The sequence below is a fragment of the Neoarius graeffei genome, chromosome 28 (genome assembly GCF_027579695.1).
Source record: "Neoarius graeffei isolate fNeoGra1 chromosome 28, fNeoGra1.pri, whole genome shotgun sequence".
Classification (NCBI taxonomy): domain Eukaryota; kingdom Metazoa; phylum Chordata; class Actinopteri; order Siluriformes; family Ariidae; genus Neoarius; species Neoarius graeffei.
The window spans coordinates 25,308,748-25,335,202 of NC_083596.1; the positions used below are offsets into that span (position 1 = coordinate 25,308,748).

At 41.6% G+C, this 26,455-nt stretch overlaps 1 protein-coding gene across 2 annotated transcripts in view; it reads right to left on the minus strand.

Annotated features, from left to right (window-relative positions):
• Positions 1 to 26,455, minus strand: part of crata (carnitine O-acetyltransferase a) — a 93,406-nt gene that overhangs the window by 30,359 nt on the left and 36,592 nt on the right. For both annotated transcript variants that reach the window (XM_060912556.1, XM_060912557.1), the window contains one exon: positions 8,140 to 8,318. In XM_060912556.1, the coding sequence (XP_060768539.1) occupies positions 8,140 to 8,318 (179 nt within the window). The remainder of the gene's footprint in view (positions 1 to 8,139; positions 8,319 to 26,455) is intronic.

The window sequence follows — 26,455 nt, forward strand, 5'->3', positions numbered from 1 at the left end:
TAGCAGACAAGAGTAGAACATATGGGTTAAATTGCAGGATGAGGCATGACATTTGTCGGCAATACTGGGATAGATTTGAGACAATCGAGCTTTAGAAAAATGGACTCTAAACAGTACTTTAAACCAGGGCTTTGAACCGGTTCAAGGAACGAAAACCGGGAACTTTTTCTATTTCACATGGAACAGAAACGAAACCAGAAACTTTATTATTTTTTGTGTTTCGGAACAGAAACGCTTATTATAAATAATGGTAACCGGTTAATACCGGTTTTTATTTCGTTCCTCAAAGTTTCCGTAGCCTACAAATAAAAAAGTCATTCTTCTCCTGCGCAAGTTTCTATGACCCGCTGGGGCTCACTTCCTGTGTGACGTTCGCTGACTGAATGGAGAGAGCGGGAGGGTGGACTACTATCACGTCTCCACATCTTAAATAAGAGGTAAATATTGCAGTCTATCGTTATTCAAAAACGTCAATTTCAAACACGATATCAATATATTTGTCCACGTTAATGAGAGGCTCGCGAACATTAAATGACGTTAACCTCTGTTAGCCTATCAATGCATAGGGCCTGACTAGCCTTTGGTAACACACTAAACGAATTCTCTTTCATTTTTGGCACTTTTTCTGTTTGTGTAGATGGGAAGACATACTGAGAATCCAAATCGCCAACATTTGAAATAATAATTGTTTCGAATTATTTCTTGTCTTATTTAATGAAGGTTGTAATAGAATTAGCCTACATTTGGCTTAAGCTGGATGAGACAGAGACATAATTTTATAGCCATTTGTTAAACAGCTGACAGGGAACGTAATTAACCGTTCCAGGAACGAAAATTTTTTGTTCTAACCGGTTCGGGAACGTCTATTTAATGGTGGAACCCAAAACCGGAAACGTTAAAATTCCGTTTCTGTTCGGAACGAACCAATAGGAAAAAAATTCTGGTTCAAAGCCCTGCTTTAAACTGTATAAGTGTGAGACGAGCACAGGATGAGCTTGTGTGAATTTTCTTAAGAGCAGTGTCCCACCAGGCATGCTCCAAGTTTAGATCCAGTTCATCTTCCCAGGCAGTCTTAACTTTAGTAACTGGTGAGCAATCGAAAGAAAGAAGTTCGTTATAAACTTTAGAAATAAATGATTTTTGAAGTGGATCGCGGTTTAAAAACACCTCCCAGTGTAGAGTAGGCGGTGAGGAAGGAAAAACTGGAAACAAAGCTTTAGCGCAGTGTCTAATTTGAAAGTATCGAAAGAGATGAGAAGGTGGGAGATGAAATTCTCTTGAGAGATCTGTAAAGCTGTGAAAAATACCATCATTGTAAAGGTCTTTAAAACATTTCAGGCCTTTATTATGCCATGCGAGAAAGGTTGAATCCATAAGCGGAGGTCGAAATGAATGATTCTTCAGTAAAGGAGCTAATGTAGATGCTGACTTAAATTTGAAGTACAGGTAGTCATCGACTTATGACCTATGCGACTTACAACCGATCGACTTTACGACTGTCTGGTTATGACTGGCAAGTGTTTCTCAGCTGAGCTAGCTGAGCGTATGACAGTTTCCGCCCCAGCTCCCGGCAGCGCCTCTCACCGCGTACAACAGTTTCCGCCCCAGCTCCCGGCAGCGCCTCTCGCCGCGTACAACAGTTTCCGCCCCAGCTCCAGGCGCATGCGCAGTCTCTCTCGCGCACTCCATCATACAGTTTCCGCCCCAGCTCCAGGCACATATGTAGTCTCTCTTGCGCTCCCTCGCGCGCTCCGTCATACAGTTTCCGCTCCAGCTCCTGGTTTATGAAACGAGCAAATGCTCCCGCCAGCCCGAGCGCTGCAACAGCTGATGATGACGTAGACGACCCACAGCCAAGCACCAGTGATGCCAGCGGTCACTAAGTTTTGTATTTTGTTATGTTTTACATTTGTATTTTGGTATGTTTCAAACTAAAATGTTTTCAATTTTTCACACCTGTATTTCGTATTTTTTGTTTTGCACATATTAAACGAATTGTACTGTACGCAGTGTAGTATGCAGTGTTTGACTTAAACCAAATAATGAGCCAAGGTAATGAAATAAGAAAATGTTGATAAAATAAGGCTTTAAGATGATTACAATATCATTACACGTCACAATATACTTACATTCATTTAACATAGGCCGACTTACGACCAGATCGGTTTACGACCGGTCAGTCGTAACCAAACGCAGTCGTAAGTCGACGACTACCTGTACTTCCTAAACTGATACCAAATTTTAAGTGTGGAGTAAACCACTTGATTATTTGTAAAGCCAGAGAGGTGAGATGGAATAGAAGAGGTAAGTAAAGCAGGTAAGGAGGATGAAACGCATGACTGTGCCTCCAAGTTGCACCATGGCAGATTCATAGATTTGAACCAAAATGAAATTATGTGAATATGTGCCGCCCAATAATACAGTTGGAAATTTGGAAGTGTCAATCCACCGTTGAATTTACATCTCTGAAGTGTGGATTTACGGATCCTGGGAGCCTTTCCACACCATAAGAAATCAGAAATAGTTTGATCATTTGTTTTAAAAAAACTGCTTTGGCAGGAAAAGTGGGAGACAATGGAACAAAAATAGAAATTTGGGCAAGATGTTCATTTAAACTGCGTGAATTCTTCCAATTAACGAGAGAGGCAAGCTTCTCCATCTTTGGAAGTCAGATTTAATTTTAGACGTTAAAGGTAAAAAATTAGCAGAAAAAAAGTGACTTTAACGTTCTGGTAACGCTGATCCGAAGATACCTGAAGCCAGACAGATTCATCTTAAAATGGACATCTGACTGTGTAAGCTGTGATGCTGAAGCATTAATAGGATAGCATTCACTTTCAGAGAGATTCACTTTATAGCCTGAGAATGATCCAAATCTCTGGAAAGCAGATAAAATTGTGGGAATGGAAAGGACAGGATCTGAGACGTATAACAATAAATCATCAGCATAAAGTGACAACTTAAATTCTGTGCCCAATCGTGAGATCCCTCTAAAGTGGAAGAGGACCTCAGAAAGATTGACAAGGGCTCTATAGCTAGTGCGAACAAGAGGAGATAGGGGACACCCCTGTCTGGTACCACGGGTTAGAGTGAAAAAACTGGATTGGATGCCATTAGTGGAGATGCTTGCTTGTAGAGATGTGTAAAGCCTAGGTCACAACCGGACGTACGATTTTTTGGCCGTGTGATTTTTGGCGTTTCCCAAATCGCTGCGTTTTTTTTGTTCATGGAGAAAGACGCACGTTGGCCGTAAGTTTGTCTTGCAACCTGAAAAAAACGTAAGCGCCCGTAGAGTTTGTTTGACATGACAAAGAACCTCTGCGGCCGGTCTGCGGCCAGTCTACGGCTTGAAAATCAGCACATCACACGCGCGCCCTCCGTGCATTTCACGCGCGCCCTCCGTGCGTTTCTTGCGTTTTTTGCACGTAGACCGGCCGTAGGAGCACGTACGACCGGTTGTGCCCGAGGCTTAAAGGAGACGTATCCATGAAATGAACCCATTTCCCAGCCCAAATTTCTTTAGTACAGTAAATAAATAGTCCCATTCAACCCTGTCGAATGCTTTTTCGGCGTCAACCGAGATTACTACTTCGGGTGGTGTTGTGGTAGTTTTAGAAGAAATTATATTTAGGAGTGTGCGGACATTAAAAAATAACTGCCGCCCCTTAACAAATCCAGTTTGCTTGTGTGAGACAATAGTTGGTACAATGTTTTCCAGGCGACAGGCCAAAGCTTTAGGAAGGATCTTAGCATCTACATTTATTAATGAGAGAGGTCTGTATGAGCTGCAGAGATTTGGATCCTTATCTTTTTTTAAGAGGAGACTTATGGAGGCTTGCCTTAAAGTGGGAGGGAGAGTGCCATGTTCCAGTGATTCTTTATAAGCAGCATGCAGTAAAGGGAACAGTTTTTCCTGAAATCTCTTAAAAAATTCCACTGGGAATCCATCAGGGCCAGGAGCTTTGTTATTTTGCATGCTACTCACAGCGAGAGTGATTTCTTCTACTGTTAATGGTGAGCAGGGCTCTACATTGACTTTTATTAATGGTGGTGGGATCCTTATGCAATGAGCCAGATGAATCTTTTATCTGAGGGATCATACGTGAGGCTGCCTGGCGACGTAATTGATGAGCCAGGAGCCGACTTGCCTTGTCGCCATGTTCATAATATGTGGAGCGTGATCGTGAGAGAAGTCGCTCTGCATCACTAGTGGTGATGAGATCAAATTCAGTCTGTAAATCAACACATTGTTTAAGTAAACTGGGAGAGGGGCAAGTAGCGAGTTGTTGGTCCAGTTTGGTGATATTGATAGAGTTTTCTTGCAATTTGGTTTTACGGGACTTATTCAAGTGGGCAGAGTAGGAAATAATTTGTCCCCGCAAGTATGCTTTTAATGATTCCCACAGCAGTGAACAAGAAACAGGTTCAATATCATTTTGATTTACAGAGATATAATCATCAATTTTAGTTGCAATAAATTCAGTGAACTTATCATCTGAGAGAAGTAATGTATTGAACCTCCAAGGTGTTGAGTACCGGGGTTGTGAAGAGAACTGAATATCTAAAGAAAGAGGAGCGTGGTCAGAAATAACAGGGTGATAATTGACAGACAGTACTTTGGGAATTAGTTTAGTATCAATAAAATAATAATCAATACGAGAGAAAGACTGATGCATCTGAGAAAAGAACGATGCATCTGAGAAAAGAACGAATATTCCTTGGTACAAGGGTTATAAAATCTCCAAGGATCAATGCAACCGTTCTTGGATATAAAATCTGAAAGTGACCTCGACATTAAAGAAGGGGTCAGAGTTCGTGGATTACAGCGGTCTAGGTTGGGATCAATTACACAATTCATGCCCTCTCTAATTATAAGAAGGCTGTTGTTCAATGAGGGAAGACATTCAAAAAGTTTATTCATAAAGTGTGGATCGTCAAAATCGGGGGCATATATGTTAACTAATAAAACGGGAGTATGGAATAGCGTGCCTGTAACAATTAAGTATCTGCCGTTTTTGTCTGATATCACCTTAGAAGCTGAAAACTGAATTGACTTACCAATTAAAATAGCAAACCCCCCCCCCCCCCCCCGGCTTTAGAGTTGAAATTTGAGTGAAACACCTCGGAAACCCAGGAACATTTAAGTCTGACCTGATCTTTGACGCGCATGTGGGTTTCCTGCAGAAACACTAGGTCAGCTTTAAGACGTTTCAAATGAGCAAATATCCTTGATCTCTTAATTGGACTCCCCATGCCTTTAATATTCCAGCTCAAGAATCTCACAGAGGACCCAATATGAGGAATAACAGAAGTACTAGCATTGGTGGGCATAAGTTCCTAGAGAAAGAAATGGACTGAATGCGGACCCCCCAGGGAAGGAAGGAAGGGGGAAAAACACAAAAAACCCCACACAAAAACACCACACTTGCAGACTGAACCCCCCACCCCACTGCACTTACAACGACCCCATCCCCAAACGATGGAGAACCCAGTGCTAACTCCACAAGGAGTCAGATCCCCAAAACAAAAACTTACGGCTTTAAGCATGACTATCGAGCTTCGGGTTGAGCTCCTGCAGGCCTAGCAAGCTAGTTGACAGAACGGTACAACCAATCAAGTCCAAGTTGAAGTGAAAACTGAAAACCACATAGTGTGTGTATATGAGAATAGTAAAGTGAAAAGAAAAGAGGAAACAAATGAAATAAAGTAATAACTGTCAATATTAACTGTCACTACTTCCTCAAAGTTGTGTATCATTTCTCGGTTCTCTCACATATTGAGCGACCTGATGAATGCGCTGGCCTCTTCTGGTGATTTCAACTCCTTCTCTGCACCGTTATGAGTGACCCGGAGGCGCGCCGGGTACAGCAAACCAAAGTGAATCCCCTGTATTTCGCGGAGCCGGTGTCGGACATCATTAAAAGGAGGCTCGGGCATGGGCCGTCCTCGGAGTGTAGTCGGGGAAGACAGAAAAACTCATGTCTCCAATCTTGATCCGTTGCTGAGCCCTGGCTCGGCGCAGTATGTCCACACAGTCTGTATGGTAGTGCAGACGAGCGATTATGGGGCGAGGGCGCTCTCCGGGCTTCAGCTGGAAAGTACGATGAGCGCAGTCCACGAGAGGCTCCTTCTCGAGCTTAAAAGCCTCCTTGAGCAGAGAGGAAACAGCTGTAGCAGCAGAAGAGGTGGAAAACTCTTCGGGAATGCCCACTAATCGTATATTATCGCACCGCGATCTCGCCTCCAAATCCTCGCATTTATTGTCCAATCTCGTCAGTTCAGTTGACAGATGCTCCACTTTAGCCTGTAAGGTAGTAATGTCATCGGCGCAGGAGGACAGCGATGTCTCCATTTTACCTACGGTGGTCTTCAGAGTGCACACATCAGACTGGATGTTTGTAATGCTGCTAGATAATTTCGACTTCACTACCTGTAGCTCAGTCTTGATGTTTGACAAGTTTTCAGTCAAGGCAGCCTGAAGCTCAGTTTTGAAAATGGGCGCCATCTCAACGCGGAGTGACGAGAGCAGCTCGGCCTTAAAGTCGTGGGAAGCAGTGCCGCCTGCGGCTTCGACCAGGCCAGAAGGGTGTGTGTGTGTGTGTGTCACTACGAGGTGGGGATGCAATGTGCGAAGCAGGCCGCGGTGGTTGTATAGGCACTTTAGGTTTTGGAGGCATTTTGATTGGCAAAAAGACGGCGTTAAATTCGAATTATGATGGTGGGGAAAACACACACCGAAAAAAGATACAAAAGGTGTACCTAAAATTTTTTTTTTTTTAAAGGTTGTTGCAGGAGCTCAGAGAAACGCGTCCTACTCCATTAGTCGCTACACCAGAAGTCTCATGCTGAAGAATTCTGAGGTAGTCCTTCTTCATTATTCCATCCACTCTGTGCAATGAACCAGTTCCACTGGCAGCAAAACAGCCCCAGAGCATGATGATCCTACCACCAGCAGGTACAGTGTCCCTCTGTACATGGTGCTCATTGCAGCCAAACAACTCAATCTTTGTCTCATCTGACCATACAGCTTTCCTCCACAAGGCTTTTTCTTTGTCCGTGTGGCTAGCTTCAAACTTTAGTTAAGCGTGAAGGTGTCAATTTTGGAGCAGGGGGTTATTTCTTGGATGGCAGCCTCTTAGTCCATGGTGATCTGAACTGTAGACAGTGATCCATCAGCTTCCAGTTCATGGCAGGGCTGTGCCATGGTGGTTCCCAGGTTGTTCTTGACCATCCAAACCAATTTCCTTTCAGCTGAGGGTGACAGTTTGGGTTTTCTTGAAGCAAAGTGGCTTGGCAAAGTGACTACACCTCACAATAACTTGGATACAATTGTTTGAGCTGATCTTGGAATTTGCAGTTGTTTAGAAACGGCTCCAAGAGACATTCTGGAGTTGTGTATATCTGCGATCCTCTTTCTCAGATCTGCACTGAGCTCCTTGGTCTTTCCCATTTTACTGTGTGTTGGTCAATCCAATGAGTGCTGTAAACAAACCCTTTTTTATGAAGGCACAGAGAAACTACCAGCTGTAGTCAATCAATCACAAACAGGAAGTTAAGAGACCTCGGCCTTGGCAAGATAAGAGACATTTTGGAAGCTTCAGCAGCTCTGAATTAATAATCTAAGTGAGTGTGTGTAAATGTTTGACCCTGTATGTATAATTTTAACCCTGTGTTGATTTCAGAAAACCCAAAGAAAATTAAAACTTGTGCACCAAATTCTAGTGGTTTTTTTTAAATTCAAGATGTATGCTGTACAATCATTCTGCCACAGAAAAAGAACAGTTCAAAGAAATTACTGAAAGCCCAAATATTGCCATGACGTTCATGTCACTGTAGGTAAACTTCTGACCACAACTGTACATTCAGTTGGTATACAGGAAGTCGATGCACGGCAGACCTGAAAACGGTATACCGAAATAATAAATATTTGCTTAAGTCTCATTAAGTATAATCATTTCTCAACCCCGCAGTGTGGCCAAACGCTGAAATTAAAACACTTAAAATAAAATGTTTGGAAAGGATGTTATGTTTTGTGGTTTAGTACTGCGCTGATGTGAAATGGTTTGATGTAGATAATATGATGTTCATTGTTTCAGTGTGTTCTCACTCAAGTATTCCTTCCCGTCCCTACAGGCTAACCTGAAGTGTTTTATCGAACCAGCGGTTTCCACTGTTCCACCGACAGCCTCCTCCATGCAGCATCTGCACAGCTGCTCGAGTGTGGTACATCTCGTCTGAGACTCGGGGCACTGGGGCGTCCAGACACACGGTAAAGATGCTCTTCTGAATCGCCTGCACTGACTCCTTATTCGTTTTGTCTGGAAGACAGAAAATAGATACGTGATATAACAAGAATCACATAAAACCTGGTACAGGTAAAACAGCAACCTTTACCAAACCCAAAACTATAAATCTGAAGCTTCATTTATTCATAGTTTTCCTTTCAACACAGTTTGAGATCATTTCATGCAAGACGACAAGAGGCGTGGCTGTTAGAACTGACAACACACGCACGGAACTGGCTAACACGGACGTCACCAGGAAATCAGTGATAAATGTAGAGGACTATTGGAGGAAGTTCTCCTTCTGCTCTTCCATCCCAGAATTCCCAGAACACTTCGCTGTGGAAAGTTTATCAATTCACAGGAGTAACAGGCCCAACCTGTCGACGACTGTTCCATCAAACTGGTTACACTTTTCATGTTTACACTACTGCCATTTTATAAGAGATTTTTATTTAACTTTATAAATATGCGATGGTTTGAGAAAATGCATACGCAGTTTTCCTCAACTGGAACAAGTCACCCAATTCACGATTCAAATTGATTCACGAGATTTTTAGGAAAAAAAAAAAATTAAATTAAAATTTTATTCCCAAAAAATTGCAACATTTATTTTCCTATTATCAACTTAAATATTCTTTTTGTTAAATTAAAAAAAAGTGTCATTTTCTTTATGGTGAACAATTATTTACCAACATTTGTAAAGATTGGCGTAAAACATAATAGCCTATTAACTCAAATATTCCTTTTATTAAAAATGAAAAAGTGAATAACAAATAGACCTTTTCTTAATAAACTTATGAACATTTCTACAACCTGCATTTTCTTCTCTTTTCTTTAGCTTTCAGCAGTCTGTAAAAAGAGCGTTGATTTCTTGTTAAATTTATTTGTACAGTCAATCACACCACAGCTTGTAGCATTAGAGCTGTGTTACGTCCGCTTAGAGTGAAGTCACATGTATTCCTTTTTTCCCTCCACGTGTCATTTTTTAAAATTTTTTCCCCACAAGACACATACAGTAACAATACAACATTTTGACCAAAGACACATGCGTTATCCTTGACTTGCAAGTGACGTCAAAGCAAAATAGAAACCCGGATGTCGGCCATGTTGGTGGAGATACAGATGCGGGGTCAAGTGACATTCCATACAAAACACAGCCATGCGTGCGCAACTCTGTTTTTCCACTGCTTTAAGCGTTCTTTTAGCTATACCATATCTTTGTACTGTATATGGTTGTGGTCACAACAGTACTTGTGACCGTGGCACGTTCCAATTTTTTTTTAGAATTCTGATGACTTTTTTTTTAAAAAATATGGATCAAAAACCACACATATTTATCTTCACTTGATCATCCAAATTGTGGTAATACTGAGAAAATTCAGCATCGTCATGGCGGATGCTCATGACGTAGCACATTTTGATCATGTAGTTGCAAGTCATCTGTTGCGAACGTGAATCGCAGTGGAGACAAAGGGCAACCTTGTTGGGTGGATTTATGTAGACTAAAGGGTTTCGAAATGTTATTGTTAGTTAGGATTTCAACGGTTGGGTTAGTCAGGACTCGACATTAAGGACTGCCCGACTGCCTGGGGCAAGTTGGAACGAGCATATATTATGAACTAGCACCACAAAAATTAGGCTTTTTGATCTTTTATTTCAGTTCCTAAAAGCGTCCCTCACTACGTATCCACCATTGTGTCTTGGCTGTTTTCTTAGTCTCGGTTTCATTTACTGCTTTGCAAGTTATTTTTATACACCCCTGCTGTTGTAGTATGGTACGCGTACGGTTTATATACCTTGTGCATTACGTCACGCATCACGTGATAATTAAAGCTGGGGTCAGACAGACACCGTCTTTCACGCAAGCAAGGTTTAATCTGTCTTCAATATTAGTTAATTATACTGCGCTGTCTTTGCTTGTTCAAACAGAGAAATAGATAAAAGGCATTACCATCTCCCCGCTATCAAGAAAAACGTTAACAAATAGAAGCAAATGCTTCAAGAACAAGGAAATGAGTGGTTAAAGAATACGAAGAGAGGAGCTCAGCCTGAAAACTCCATAGAAATTCATGCTTGTATTTAAAATGTATTTTACAAAAACAAAAGTCAGAAGTGAACATGGAAGCCTTTGCTTAAGAATCTCTTTTTTTTCTGCTCGCATTCGAGTCAGCTCCTTCATGAAAGTGTTTGATTTTCTTACACGTGAAGCCGCTTCCTTATTCGACACAGAAAACCCAGATTGGTTTCAAACAACTCAGGCATTTAAAAAAAAAAAAAAAAAAAAAGGGAGCGACATGCGCGATAAATCCTGAAAGAACAAAACAGATTAAGAGCAGAGAGAGCTCGAGTTTCTGTTATCAGAGGAACACAGTCCTGTGCAAAATATTTATTTATAGGATTTTTTTTAAATATACATCATCCACCTCTAGGTTATTTTAAAATAAATAAATAAATAAATAAATAAATAAAAACCCACGCTGCATCATGACAGACCAGCTGCACTGATTCATTTACAGGTTGCCAGGTCTGTATTAAACACCCACAACCTACACACTAAATAATTTTAAACTCAAACATTATCCTGTCTGTCATGACACAGCACAGGTTTTTTTTTTTTCCCCTTTAAACCTAGAGGTGGATGATAACACCACCAAAAATAAAATAAATAAATATTCTCAAACACAGTACTGTTCAAAAGTCTTGGCACCCTATTGTTTTCTTCATACAAACTGTGTTATAGATTTCTATATTATCAAGTCCTGTACAAAATACTTATATATTGGGTTCCCTCCCACCACCGCTAGTTTTAAAAAACAAACAAACAAAAAAACCCCGCACTGCATCATGACAGACCGGCTGCACTGATTCATTTTCAGGTTGCCAGGTTTGTATAAAACACTCATAACCTACACACTAAACAGCTTTAAACTCCAACATTATTCTGTCTGTCAGATGCAGCGCAGGTTTTTTTTTTTTTTAAACCTAGAGGTGGATGATATAAAAAGATATATACGTATTCTCAAACACAGTACTGTTCAAAAGTCTCGTTTTCTTCATACAAACTTTGTTATAGATTTCTATTTTATGATTTCTACATTATCAAGTAATGAACCTACAGTCTGAGAGAGTTCTACACAAAACACACAACTTTACAACAGCTGCATGTTTGTGAAATGGAAATAAATTGACTAAGGCAGGAAAAACTATTTTGGATAAAATTGTCATTGTCCGTTCCAAGTAAAAGCAACCAATAACCAAACTTAATCAATAACCAACTTCAACTCAATGTGTGATCTTCATTTTATGTTGCAATTCACAACTATTCTATGGTTTTCAAAAAAAAAAAAGTAGCACTCGCAAAATAGGGTGCAAGTGATAACACTGCGGGCACGTGGCAATTAATCTCTGCTTGCCCCTCAGGGCAAGTGGGTTTAAAAGTTAAAGTACATATTCTGGACCAATTTCGTGTTTTTTTTTTTTATATGAAAGTATGTCCCTTTACACACTCATCCAGAAGGGTAATTTTGCACAAGGCCATCTGTCTACAGCAGAAAAAAATAAAATAACAAAACGCGTCTGGAAAAATCCCAAGGGACTCTGGAGCCAGATTCGTGACGTTATCTGCGGAAGCGCCAGCAGGCTGCGCGAGCTTTGCACGGTTTCAGTGCACAGCCTGTGTAGACCAAGCGCTCCCATTTCTCTCTCATTGTCCGGTCTTTTGGAAAACGATGAGTACTAATCCCATCAAGATTGGTGTTGCTACACCCTCCTACCATACATCTGTTAACCATTTTAATAATTACGCGATAACGAAGAAATTTGCAGAAAACCACCAGGTCGTTTTCTCATAAACAAACCAGCACTGACGTAGGATTCAGAGGGAGGCGTCCCGCATGTGATGTCACGAAAATCAGCGTTTGCCGGGAAATCCAAATGGCAAGTTTTTTCAGAGGTGGACCAATTCGCCTCAAATGGCTTGATTTCAACAGAATATTTCTGGTATTGTGCAAGGTAAAAAAAAATTGCAGAGAATGCAGAATGTTACAGATATTTGACCAAAGTTTAATATAAAATAGAATTACATTGATCTTGCTCCTGAATTTACCCGTGATATGCACTTTAATGTCGAGGCCTGTTAATGTATCCATTTGAGAAAAGTCTGACTGAACCCAAATCTTGGGAGTAGATCAAAAAGATATCCCCATTCTATTCTATCGAATGCTTGACTTGCTTCTACTGAGAACAGTGCTGTGTCTTTTGTGTTCTGCTTCTCATGGAACATATTCAGGACTCTCCTGATATTGCGAGAACCTTGTCTTTTTTGTATAAACCCTTGTTGATGATCAATAATCAGCTGAGGGAGGTATTTCTCTAATCTTCTAGAAAGTGCTTTAGAGTATTTTTGTGTCACGTCCCGTTAAACTAATCGGTCTGGAGCATGAGCATCCCGTCAGGGGCTTGTTTGGTTTTAGAGTTATTATAGCTAATTTTCATGAGTCCCGAAGTATTCCTTTAATAAATGATTCTTCATACAATGTTGAGAAGCGGCCTTACAAGTTGTTTTTTAAACGTTTTGTAAATTTCTATTGGTAACCTGTCTAGTCCAGGTGCTTTACCACTATTAATGTCTCCAACAGCTTTACAAAGTTCTTCTGTTGTCAGTGGGTAATGTTATTCATTCATCTGTTCAAGTCCGAAACTGCAAGTGATCGAGAAATATATTCAGTGTTCCTATTTTCTGTATATTCTGATTTGTATAGCGATTCATGAAAAACTTTGAAACTATTATTTATCCCTAATGGATCCATAGTTTTGTTGCCAGATATTGACTTTATAGCATTTATTGTTCTTTCAGTTTGCATTTTCTTTACCGTCCAGGCCAATCACTTTCCAGCTTGTTCTCCTTGATCATAGTATGATTGTTAGTCCACATTAAACTTTTAGCCACTTTGTCAATTTATCATAGTTAGCTCTCATAACAGATAGATTGTGTCACTGTAAATTTCAATCTCAGCTTTTTTAATTTGACTTTCTAATGTCTGTAAATCTTGACTGTGCCGTCTGGTTATAGGACTTGTGTAACTAATAATCTCTCCCCTTATATAGGCTTTAAAGGCTTCCCAACTAATGCTGGTTGTGGTTTCATCTGTATTTAGTTCAAAAATATTTATCAATACACCTTTCTAGAAATTTAACAAAGGCTGGATCTTGTAACAGATAAACCTGAGCAATGCTCAGACCTGCCTAGATGGCTCTCTGTAGATACTGTTGCATGGTCACTAATCACTATACTATTGTACCAGCATTTTTTTTTTTTTTTACATGACATAATAGTTCCATAGAGATTAAAAAGTAGTCAAGTCGTGAATGAGTTTTGTATGAACTTGAGTAACATGAGTATTCCCTTTTATTAGGATTCTGTGCCCTCCAGACTTCAAGTAACCCAAGATATAGTTAAGGAGTGTTTGTCTAGTTTGTACATGGGGTGGATCGATCCAACACTGGCTCCAGGACGCAGTTAAAATCTCCAATAATATATGGTCCCTCCGAGGCAGACACTGTAAGAAACAGTCTTTCAAAAAATGATGGATTATCCTCATTAAGACCATAGATATTTATGAGGTTTATTTTGCGTGACAAAATATTGCCTTGAACAATAACATACCTTCCTGATGGATCTCGGGTAGTTTTTTATGATCTGAAATAGTATTGATCAGTGAATAAGGATAGCCACACCCCTTGCATGGGTATTATAAGAAGCATGCAGTATTTGGCCTAGCCATCTTCTACTCAAATACTGTATGTCTGAAGCAATCAAGTATGACTCCTGTAGAAAGACAATCCCTGTGTCCGAAATCGTTCACTACTCCCTATATAGGGAATTACTATATAGAGGACTATATAGTGAGCTCATTGGTAAAATGAAAAAATGCTTTCGGACACTACTCCATCGCGCTGGTGTTTACGTCATTACTGTTGCACAATTAAAACGTGCCAGATGAGTCGTCTGGTGGGCTTTCAAAATAATAAATACGTGCGTGCGTTTTTGTGATAAATCCATATTATACTGAGCGCATTTCCCACATTAATCAATACAAAGTACCTGCATCTTTCAGTTCTTTTAAATCAAGGCTGAATACTTTCTTCTTTGCCGCTGCCTTTTATTAAATCAAATCTGAGACTTTTAATTTGATTTCTTTCAGCGCAACCGCAATGCAAGATGGGATATATTGCTTTGGTTAGTGACCACTGGTTGTACACTACTTTTTGTGATGCATTGTGGGATACTTTGAGTGCACTATATAGTGAGGATTATTTACACCCTATCGTTTCGGACAGCACTACAAAATGGAGACCTCACTATATAGTGAGTAGGGAGCGATTTCGGACACAGGGTATTTTAGACTTAAAGTGGTGCTTGAAAGTTTGTGAACCCTTTAGAATTTTCTATATTTCTGCATAAATATGACCTAAAACATCATCAGATTTTCACACAAGTCCTAAAAGTAGATAAAGAGAACCCAGTTAAACACATGAGACAAAACTATTATACTTGGTCATTTACGTGTTTATTGAGGAAAATGATCCAATGTTACATATCTGTGAGTGAAAAAAGTATGTGAACCTCTAGGATTAGCAGTTAATTTGAAGGTGAAATTAGAGTCAGGTGTTTTCAATCAATGGGATGACAATCAGGTGTGAGTGGGCACCCTGTTTTATTTAAAGAACAGGGATCTATCAAAGTCTGATCTTCACAACACATGTTTGTGGAAGTGTATCATGGCACGAACAAAGGAGATTTCTGAGGACCTCAGAAAAGCGCTGTTGATGCTCATCAGGCTGGAAAAGGTTACAAAACCATCTCTAAAGAGTTTGGACTCCACCAATCCACAGTCAGACAGATTGTGTACAAATGGAGGAAATTCAAGACCATTGTTACCCTCCCCAGGAGTGGTCGACCAACAAAGATCACTTCAAGAGCAAGGCGTGTAATAGTCGACAAGGTCACAAAGGACCCCAGGGTAACTTCTAAGCAACTGAAGGCCTCTCTCACATTGGCTAATGTTAATGTTCATGAGTCCACCATCAGGAGGACACTGAACAACAATGGTGTGCATGGCAGGGTTGCAAGGAGAAAGCCACTGCTCTCTAAAAAGAACATTGCTGCTCGTCTGCAGTTTGATAAAGATCATGGGGACAAGCCAGAAGGCTATTGGAAAAATGTTTTGTGGACGGATGAGACTAAAATAGAGCTTTCTGGTTTAAATGAGAAGCGTTATGTTTGGAGAAAGGAAAACACTGCATTCCAGCATAAGAACCTTATCCCATCTGTGAAACATGGTGGTGGTAGTATCATGGTTTGGGCCTGTTTTGCTGCATTTGGGCCAGGACAGCTTGCCATCATTGATGGAACAATGAATTCTGAATTATACCAGCGAATTCTAAAGGAAAATGTCAGGACATCTATCCATGAACTGAATCTCAGGAGAAGGTGGGTCATGCAGCAAGACAATGACCCTAAGCACACAAGTCGTTCTACCAAAGAATGGTTAAAGAAGAATCAAGTTAATGTTTTGCAACGGCCAAGGCAAAGTCTTGACTTTAATCCAATCGAAATGTTGTGAAAGGGCCTGAAGTGAGCAGTTCATGTGAGGAAACCGACCAACATCCCAGAGTTGAAGCTGTTCTGTACAGAGGAATGGGCTAAAATTCCTCCAAGCCGGTGTGCAGGACTGATCAACAGTTAGTGGAAACTTTTAGTTGCAGTTATTGCTGCACAAGGAGATCACATCAGATACTGAAAGAAAAGGGTCACATACTTTTGCCACTCACAGATATGTAATATTGGATAATTTTCCTCAATAAATAAATGACCAAGTATAATATTTTTGTCTCATTTGTTTAACTGGGTTCTCTTTATCTACTTTTAGGACTTATGTGAAAATCTGATGATGTTTTAGGTCATATTTATGCAGAAATATAGAAGATTCTAAAGGGTTCACAAACTTTCAAGCACCACTGTACAGGTTTACTTTGACCATACACTGATCATTACATCATTCTGTCGCTAAACAAACAGCTGATCACACAGAGGTACTCGCTGACCGCCAGTATTAATTAGTTTGGTCCCGTGTTTCCTTTCATTTGCGTACAGGGGAGGCCAATTCTTGGTCGGCCAGGCTCCCTATAGGGATGACATCCTAGCTTGTATCCGTAGGGGCTGTGAAGGGGGAAACCCTGTTTCAGCCCTAGGAGCAAGTGGCTTATAGCCCCTGGTCATATTATTTGGCTTGTGTTGACTTCCCAAGTCATCTTATCTTATATTGTCACATTACAATTAAGAAAAGCTTCGAAATGGACTGATATAATAGTGACAACCCCTGCAAGAATTGACCAATATTATGGAATTGTGATCCAATTTAGGTTACCTTTAGTAATTTTGTTCCTTATTTGTGGTGATATTCACCCAAACCCGGGTCCTCAGCAAAATGAGTTCACTGCAAGATTTACGAACTTTAGAAGTCTACGCACCAATTGGACATTCCTGGAACATGATCTTCTTTCAACACTTCTTCACATTTATTGTGCATCAGAAACTTTTCTGAATAGTAAGATTGATGATGAGATACTAGTGGTACCTGGTTACTCCGTTTTCAGAAGGGATCGACCCAGTGACTCTGGTTGGGGCAGGCTAGTAGTGTATTGCAGTGAAGCTCTTACTGTTACAAGAATGTCTGACTTTGAGAACCCTCACCATGAATTTGTTTGCCTAGAATTACTCCTTCCAGGACGTAAGATTTATATGTTTTGTGTCTACCGGCCACCATCAGATGATGACTCTTTGTATGATGCGTTATCTGAGAATACTGACAATATCCAAGAATTCCACCCAAGATCTGAAATCACTGTTCTTGGGTATCTGAATGCCCATCACGAAGACTGGTTAGGCAGTAATAAGACTGATGTGCATGGAGAATGTGCATATGGAATTTGCCATTCTGAATAACCTTCACCAACTCGTTGTAGAGCCTACTAGGCTTGGCAAGGATGGAAACTGCTCCAAATTAGATCTTTTCCTCACTAATTCTCCAGATAACCATGTTGTCACCGTCAGTGCACTTCTTGGGTTCTCTGACCATCGTGTGGTAACTTCTGTGGCAATCTACAGACTTCCAACACAGAGTAAACCAAGCAATCGTAAGACCTGTTACTATGACAAAGCTGATTGGGACGGAATGCGCTCACATTTGGCCGATGCTAGTTGGATTTCTCTCTTAAAAGGTCAAAGTGCTAATGCAGTGTGGTCCTGCGTGAGAGATAAGATTAGTGAGGCTATGGACATGTTCATTCCTTCCAAGACAACCAAACATCGGTATTCTGATAAACCTTGGTTTAATGAAGATTGCAAATTAGCAGTCCAAAGGAAACAAAATGCATTCAAAAGGTGGCAAAATGACTGAACAAAGGCCTCCTGGGCTTTGTATATCAAGTCCAAGGCAGAGTGTCAGTGAGTTGTGCACTGTGTTCGTGTGCAGTTTTCACAACACTTGCAACAGAATCTCAAGCATGCAGACAATAAGCAATGGTGGAAGCTTGTCAAAACAGTGACTGACAGCAGCAAAATGTCTTCTGTCCCTCCATTAGTGAGTGATGGTAAAACTTTCATTGAGGCAAAAGACAAGGCCGAGTTGCTGAACAAGACTTTCGCTGCAAATGCTCACCTCAACGGCAATGGCAAGACTCCCTCGAACTCGTCACCCAAAACCAGTGGAGTCCTTTCTTCTCTGAAGTTCTGGCCCAAAACTGTTCTCTGGCAACTTCGTAATTTGGACACCTCCAAGGCCAATGGCCCAGATGGAATATCGGCAACAGTACTTAAGAAATGTGGCCCCGAACTTGCCCCAGCTCTTGCCAAGCTATTCCAGATATCTTTTGACACACAGACAGTTCCCTCTGACCGGAAAGCTGCCCACGTGATAGCTGTACCTAAAAAGGGAAACAAGAAAGATCCCTCCAACTATAGGCCCATATCATTACTGCCGATAATATCCAAAGTCATGGATGACCTTCACCTATTTGCATCCGTAGGGGCTGTGAAGGGGGAAACCCTGTTTCAGCCCTAGGAGCAAGTGGCTTATAGCCCCTGGTCATAAAGAATGACCTTCACCTATTTGCAGATGATTCAACTTTACATGTCGTTATAAAAAATCCTGGCCTGAGAAACACCTGTGCTGAGAGCCTACAATGTGACCTGGACAAAATAGACAAGTAGGCCTCTGACTGGTGTATAACATTCAATGCAGGTAAATATGAGATGATGATAAGTAGGAAACGAGAACAGACCCACCCTCCTCTCTACTTCATGAACGAAGAGCTTAAGCCCACACAGAGTATTACTCTCCTTGGTGTCACCATCACTAATACTCTAACTTGGACTCCATTCATCAAAAGCCTTGCCAAGAAGATGGCTAGGAGGTTATACATCCTTGGGCACACAAGAGACCTTCTCCCTCTTCAGGCTTGGAGAACAGTATATAAGGCGTATATCCATCCCCTCATGGAATATGCTTCCCCAATATGGAGCGGTGCTGGCACAACGGCTCTAAAGCTGCTAGACAGACTCCAGAGGAAAGCTGTACGCCAACTTCAAATTAGGGACCCACAACAGGCTGGCATTTTCCCCTTGAACCACAGTCTCAGTACCTTCTACCGGCACATCTTCCTGCAACCCTCCGAGGAACTTGTAGGAATCCTGCCAACCCAAGTTACTGGAACACGTGTAACCCGTTCAACCACAAGTGGTCACCCATACCTCATCAGTGTGCCAAGATCCAACACTCAGCTTCATTTATCTTCATATGTACCAAGGACAAGCAGGCTGTGGAACTCACTGCCAGCCTCGGTTTTCCCGGTCATTGCAAATGTGAACACTTAAAACTGCAGTTAACGTATTCCTCTTAAACTCTTCTTAAATGTTACTTTGTCGTATCTACATGTATTAGGGGTCGACCGATAATCAGCCTGGCCAATATATCGGGCCGATATTCTGCATTTTTAGGGTTATCGGTATCGGCCATAATTTCCACCGATATGCCAATAACATGCCTTTTTGCAGCCATTTCGTTCCTAACGCGACTGTCACTGCACGTCCTTTCCTGCACTCGCCTCTCTGAGTTCAAGAGCACGGTCCTGCCCACCACAACATCTGATTTGTTTGGCACAAGAGATATAGCCAATCGACATGTGTAGCTAAACGCTGTGAACTGTTTCAAGGCGGCCATACGGGCACTCGGGCAGAAGCGGCACAAGGGATACAGCCAATCAACACGCGTAGCTAAACGCTGTGAACTGTTTCAAGGTGGCCGTACGGGCACTCGGGCAGAAGTGGCACAAGGGATACAGCCAATCAACACGTGTAGCTAAACGCTGTGAACTGTTTCAAGGCGGCCGTATGGGCACTCGGGCAGAAGCAGATCCCACTTCAAGGTAAGGACACGCTGCTTTTGCCGCAATAAGTCACAAACACAAGTTGCAAAAGCACAACATCATTATATGTTTACATTCTTCATCTACTACTCGTTAAAGGATATGGGACATGGATTTTTACCTGGGCATAATTATGTATAAAGGACATAAGAAATGCCATCTAAATCACTGCAGGGCATCAAAAATGTGAAAATCATCACATTATTCAAGTTTTTCTATACATCAGCGTAAAACAAGGATTCGTTAATGAGCTAGGTGGTCACGTGACCCGTGACGTCACAAAAACTTTCCAAGGAGCCAGCGCTTGGGAATCTAATGTAAACAGGTTACCGAAATGGACACCATCGACAGTGATATTCCCGATGTTTCACAGAGATGTGAAGTTAGACCCTATCAATTCGAACCGATAGCTGGAAATTCACATGAACATGGATCTGGTCTTTACTCTGACGGGTCAGATGATTCTGAGAGTGAGAGTTCATTCAGCCCTCATGAAACTGAAAGCGGTCGGCTGGATAACACTTCCTGGTAAGTTAAAAACAATTCTGCTCAAAGGCTAATGATCTGTTGAAAGAAGTATTATTTTTGTATCACACATTGAAAGTTCATCATAGATCTAGCTAAAGTCCGTTGCAAGCTAGTTTTTTTTTTTGCTGATATTTTTCGAGATTGATTGAGATACAATGCTTCCAGAGTCCGAGATGAAAACATTCAAAATGGCGAAACGAGTCAGAATTATGATAATCAATAATTGATACACCCAAAATTATAATACTAATCCTTACCTCGGCTTTCAGTCGCTTAGCGCAGAGGTCTTCAACAGGGGGGTCGCGAAATCGCACCGGATCACTCATATCAACAAAAATATTCCTGCCCTGTCCCCTGGCCTCCGTGCAGGGATGCAAACAGCGCGCCTTTCGGCGGATGCCGCCTTTTTCACGGCTGAATCGCGCAGATCCGATTAAAAAAAAAAAAAAAAAAGCGATGTTGGTTCATGGAGCATGAGGCATGAAGTGTAAGGATGAGAGAGAGGCGGTTTGGGTTGGGAAGCTGCGCGCATTTGTGTAGCCTGGCGCAGGTGTGCGCGGCTTCCCGATTTGAACTGTTTTTTTTTTCCTCATCCTTATGCTTCCTGTTTCATGAATTAATATCGCTCAGTACCTGAGTATTAATGTTGAAAGAATCCTCAGTGAAATGGTCCGAATACAGTTTGTGGGAAACAGTAGGTGCAAAGTTTTTTTCAACAGGTGTTCTGTAAAGTTGTCCTACCAAGCCTACTGTGCATGCGCGGAGCCTACTGCGCATGCGCAGGTGAGCCCACACTTTCCTCAGCTTCGGGTCCTTGGGGAATGCAAAAAAACTTACTCCAGGGCATTTCCCATTGGAATTATTGCAACCATAAGCAGCACAATACACCATGATGTCCAACGTACTTTAAAGACTATAAAAACAATTTTCTTGTCATCCACTTCTCCATTCATTTACCCGCTTGTGCTGTGCCCGAAAGTTTTTGTGACGCATGATCACGTGACAGCGGCTCTTCCGGTTGCAAAAAATGCATATCGGAAGTCGAGCAGAAATGCCATATAATCATCACGAATATAACGATTTTGCTGAATTTAATAGATGATTTTGTATTTGTTGATGCAATTAATTCATATTTTTAATGGAAAGAAACTGATATAGCGTGCTTTTATGTTTCATGTCCCATATCCTTTAAAATTGTCCATTTGCATCTGTGTAGCCAGGCAAACTTAGCTTACGGAAGGAAGCACTTGAATTAGCCTACAACCAACTAGTCTCGCTGAAACTACATGTAATGTTGTCCATAGTAAGCAGTCCCCAGCATAACGTAGGCTGCAGTCATTTTTAAATCCCCGTCTGGAAACGTTGTGAATGTGTCAGTAGTTCTACTCGAACAGTAGAATGACAGCCATACAGAGAGGTGGTCAAGGGAAGACGAAATAAAACGTAGTGTTTGTGCTCGGTAGGCTAGCACAAGCCTACTGGCTATTTGTTATGGTGATGAGTAAACTTCATGACGTGACTCGTGCTCAAAAAGTGCATTGCACTTGTATATGTTAGGTAACTTTATAAAGCGCTATTTGAACATTTAAACAAGCCAGGTGTGATATGGTGCTAGCAGGCTATGTTTGTCAGGACGCTTGTTGTGGGCTCAGTAATTGTGTCGTGGATGCACACTTGCTTGGATAAACGGTAATGAACGAAATACATCAATTAAACTCTTGACTTAAATGTTCTTATGCTACTTCACATTGCGCTGTAATGTACTCCACTAGTATTTATAATTCTTGCGCAAGTGATTCTCCTCGCTAGCGCTTCTGATTCGAAAAGCGATACACTCTTAAAGGAGCAGAGCCGTGGCAATTTATACAAAAAACAGAAACCGCCTCAGTGGACAACATGCAGAGCAACTGTGCTTCCTTCACTACAATATAATCCTAAATTGGGAATATTAGGCTTGGGCATTAAAAGCATTAGAATGTGGATGGTTACTTGTTAAGTTGTTACATAATAGGGAGTGATGGCCTACTTTATGTTTGATTTTACTTTTTAAAAAATGCTGCAGGCAGCTCCCTACACTTGATTTATTTAAAAACTACCTGAAGTTGGTAAGTCTTACTTAGTTCTTAGTGTAAAAGAATCCAGAGTGTATTTTCATTTATTTTCCACTGAAAATGGTGAGCTGTAATATAGTAGGGAGTGATTTATTTTTTTATTGGTGAATATTTATTTTATTATTATTTTATTTCTCATTTTATTCTAACTAATGTTTGACTTTATTGTACAAATGCTGCTGGCATCTCCCTGCACAAAATTTCATGTTCAATTTTACAATTAAACATACATTTCATGGATATGAAGGTCTGTGTCAGTGTGTGCAATGTTTAATTTCAGGTGAATTATAATGTTTACATTTATCGGTTGCACATATCGGTTATCGGCATCCCAATTCCATAATAATCGGTATCGGCCCTGAAAAAAACATATCGGTCGATCCCTAACATGTATATCTACTGTTTTAGAGGTAATGAAATGCGGATGACAATGTTCAATGTAACTTCAAGGCATGATTGTGATGTGACACATTCTTTTTTATTTTTGCTTTTACGTTTTGTATTATTTGATTTAATGCATGAGCCACTCTTCATCTTTAATGATGGCAACACCAGGCTCTTGTTGAACCTGATTAAAAAAAACAAAAACAAAAAACAGCATCTTTTCTTTTCACTTTCCATTACTGTAGTCGGTCTTCGACGTTTCATGCGCACACTCATGTCTGCCATAGTTCACTCCTGTTTCAAATTTGTATCCCACAGTGCGTTGCACGAACGGGGAAAGCCCACCACGTCACGTATGACGTAGTATCTTGATGTGAGGCAAGGAAAAAAAATGGCAGAGAATTGAGGGCAACGGGGCTTTACATTAATTAAGTGTTCTTTTACGAAAAAAAGTAATAAAATCGGAAGTTTATGATTTGAATTCAGTAGCTTTCGGTCCACTAAAAAAAAATAATAAAAATAATTCTGTGTCAGGGGAAATTCTTTTAATGGCCTAAATTTGATAAATCTGAAAGGCAGTCTACCTTTAAGTAGAAGTTTTGTGGGGTGCTGAGCCACAATACTTGAGGAGCAACTAGTCAACATGACTTAACCTAAGTCCTCAGCAACATACATTTGTAACTCCCATGACAAAAGCTTACTTTGAAATTACTCGGACTCTCTTCTGCTGTGTACCTTAATCTCCAGCTGATGCCAGCGGCTGATGGCTGATCAGCTCTTCCTCAGATGGAGTCCTAAGATTGTTGTGGCTGTGAGAGCAACTTTCAGCGGCGCATCCTTTTCAATCCACGGATCATGCGACTGTGGAGATTACCATCGCTGCTGAATACTTTTGTAGAACTGTTCAGCTTCCTGCGACGTTGAGAAGAGCTGTATCTTGCCGTTATGAAGCACTCTGAGCCTGCAGGGGTTGTGCTGGAATCCACGGAAGGCGTCGATGTCGAGAAATAACTTGGTGACCGGGTTAAATGACCGTCGGATCTGGACGGTCTCTGCCGAGAGATCCTGCGCAAATGATATCTTGGCCCCGTCATGTGTGATGTCTTGCCGTCTTGACTCGCGGTAAACAAACTCCTTCTCCTGAAACTTTAAGAAGCGAATGAAGACCGCTCTGTTTTGGTTTGGCTTCCCAGATGCCAGCGTACCTGTTCCAAGGTGAACACTTTATCTGGATTCAGCCCCAGCCATCGTGGCAGCATGTGTTTGTTGGCCCTCGGCCCCCTCTCGTATACCAAAGAGCCGGAGGTTCTTCCTTCCGGCTCGGTTCTCAAGGTCCTCAGTTTTGGATTCAAGGTAAGCGATTTGCTTGGCGGCCGAGTCAAGTGTAGCTTGGGCTTTGTCAAGTGTTTTTTCTGCATTGTGTATGCGACGCTCAGCTTCTTCAATACGTGCTGCATTTGAAGATACATCTCGTTTTACTTTGGTCACTTTACATTCCAGTGCAGCCGTTGAGTTCGCCATGTCAGTCAGACGGGTGTCAATTGCCCCTTTTCCACCAAAGCAGTTCCAGGGCTGTTTTGGGGCCAGTGCTTAGTTTGGAACCGGGTTTTCTGTTTCCACTGAACAAAGAACTGGCTCTGGGCCAGAAAAAACGGTTCCAGGCTAGCACCAACTCTCTGCTGGGCCAGAGGGAAGAACCGCTTACGTCAGTGGGGGGGCGGAGTTGTTAAGACTGACAACAATAACAAGACCGCGAAAGATCGCCATTTTTAAGCGACAAGAAGCCGCAGCTGTACAAACGCGAAGTCATCCATTTTTATTATTGTTGTTGCTGCTGCTGCTTCTTCCGCGTTGTTTTTGCTTCGATATTCGCGCCAAGGTTTATGCAAACGTAGCGACGTAACTGACGTATACAGCGACGTAACTGACGTATCCAGCGACGTAATGACATGGCTTCGCTTAGCACCGCGAGCTATGGAAAAGTAAACTGGTTCTCAGCTGGCTCGCAAGTTGAACGAGTTGTGAACCAGCACCAGCACCGGCCCCGAACCAGCCCTGGAACTGATTTGGTGGAAAAGGGGTAAATGTTATCCAGCTCCGCCTGGAGTGATTTCAGCTCTCTTAAAACTGCCGCCATGTTAGCTACGTCGTTAGCTGTTGCGCTACTCGGTGGAGTTATTTGAGTAGCAGTCTTTTGTCCTTGGGTAAAAATATCACACGGCCTGGCTGCAGGAGGTTTTGACATATTGACGCTGAGGTCTCGTTTGACAAATTAGAAGTATACATGAAGGGTTTTGATCTAAATCGTGCACGGTTGTACTGTACAGAGCTTTCTTGCCAAGCTGCCATCTTGGTCTTGGTCACCTGACCCCCCCCCACGTCACATGTATTCCTGCTATTGTACCCTCTGCTCCTAAACAACAGAGAGATTATGAAGTCTGATAATAATCGAGATTCATTTTTTTTTATTTCAGCGGTTTGAACGGTCATACATTTGTATCACGATTTATCACTGCACAATATAGATACATGCCGAGTAACAACCCATAACTGCTCCCAGGCGAAACAAACCTCGCCCAGTAGCACTTACGATGAATATGAAGGAAGAGATCACGAAAAAATGATTTTGACCATTTTGGTGACCTTGACCTTACTTGGCCAATAAATATGGCTCTGATTCGATTCTGCTGCCCCCTGTGACAGCGTGTGTATGTCAGCCTTGGTTTGGAGGTTTCGGTTTCGAAAACTCTAAGGGTGTATTCAGACCAGGTTAGTTCGATAGTTCACTTGCTTTGGTCCGAACCAAATGTTTTTTTTTATTTTTTCATTTTGGTGCGGTTCGCTTTCACACTGTACATTTTAGTAAGCGGACCAAAATCTGTCAACAAAGCCACGCGCCCTGAGGTCGTTCAGCTATTGGTCAGAGACGACACGCGCACAAAGCGTTAAGTTCAAAAGTAGTCATGGAGGCTTTCCGTGCTGTTATTCTTTTTAATGTCAAAGCTATGTGTTTTTTCCAGTTTTTACTGTTTTCACAATTGTGCGATTACTATGCTGTTGTACAAGTAATTTATCAACGACGATGACAAAAGGCAAGGCGGCTACGGAGGATAGCGCTGATGAGCGCACATCATGTTGTGACAGTTCTGGCTCTTCACGCAATAGATGAATTTCTTTTTTGTGTCGCTAGTATCTACTGCCACTTTTTGAAAGAATGTCCCTGATTTTAATGTAGGTCTGACGGAGTTTCTTCACTTTTAGCCGACATTGTTCTGGGGAGCGCGTGAACCCCTTCTCCTTCATTTTCTCACTGAATACAGCAAACACGTCAGCATTTTTGTGTGTTCTCTCCAAAAGCTCAGATATGTGGACATCTGCCCATATATCCACAAGGGTTCGCGTTTCTTCCTCGGCCCACGTTTGCCCCCTACTCATTTTTTGTACTCTGTAGTCTAGCCTACCACTGGTCTGAATGACTGAACGACTGTTGTAAGGTTCCCTTGACAACCGAAACAGTGTTTGCACTTTGCGGTGGAGTGTCAAGACTCTGTTTCCCATAATGCTCGACAAACGACGGAAGCTCCCGAGGTACAAAAAAGCAAAACTGTCGGATTAGGTCCGGTCGGCTTTCACACCTCCAAAAGATCCACACCAGGGTTC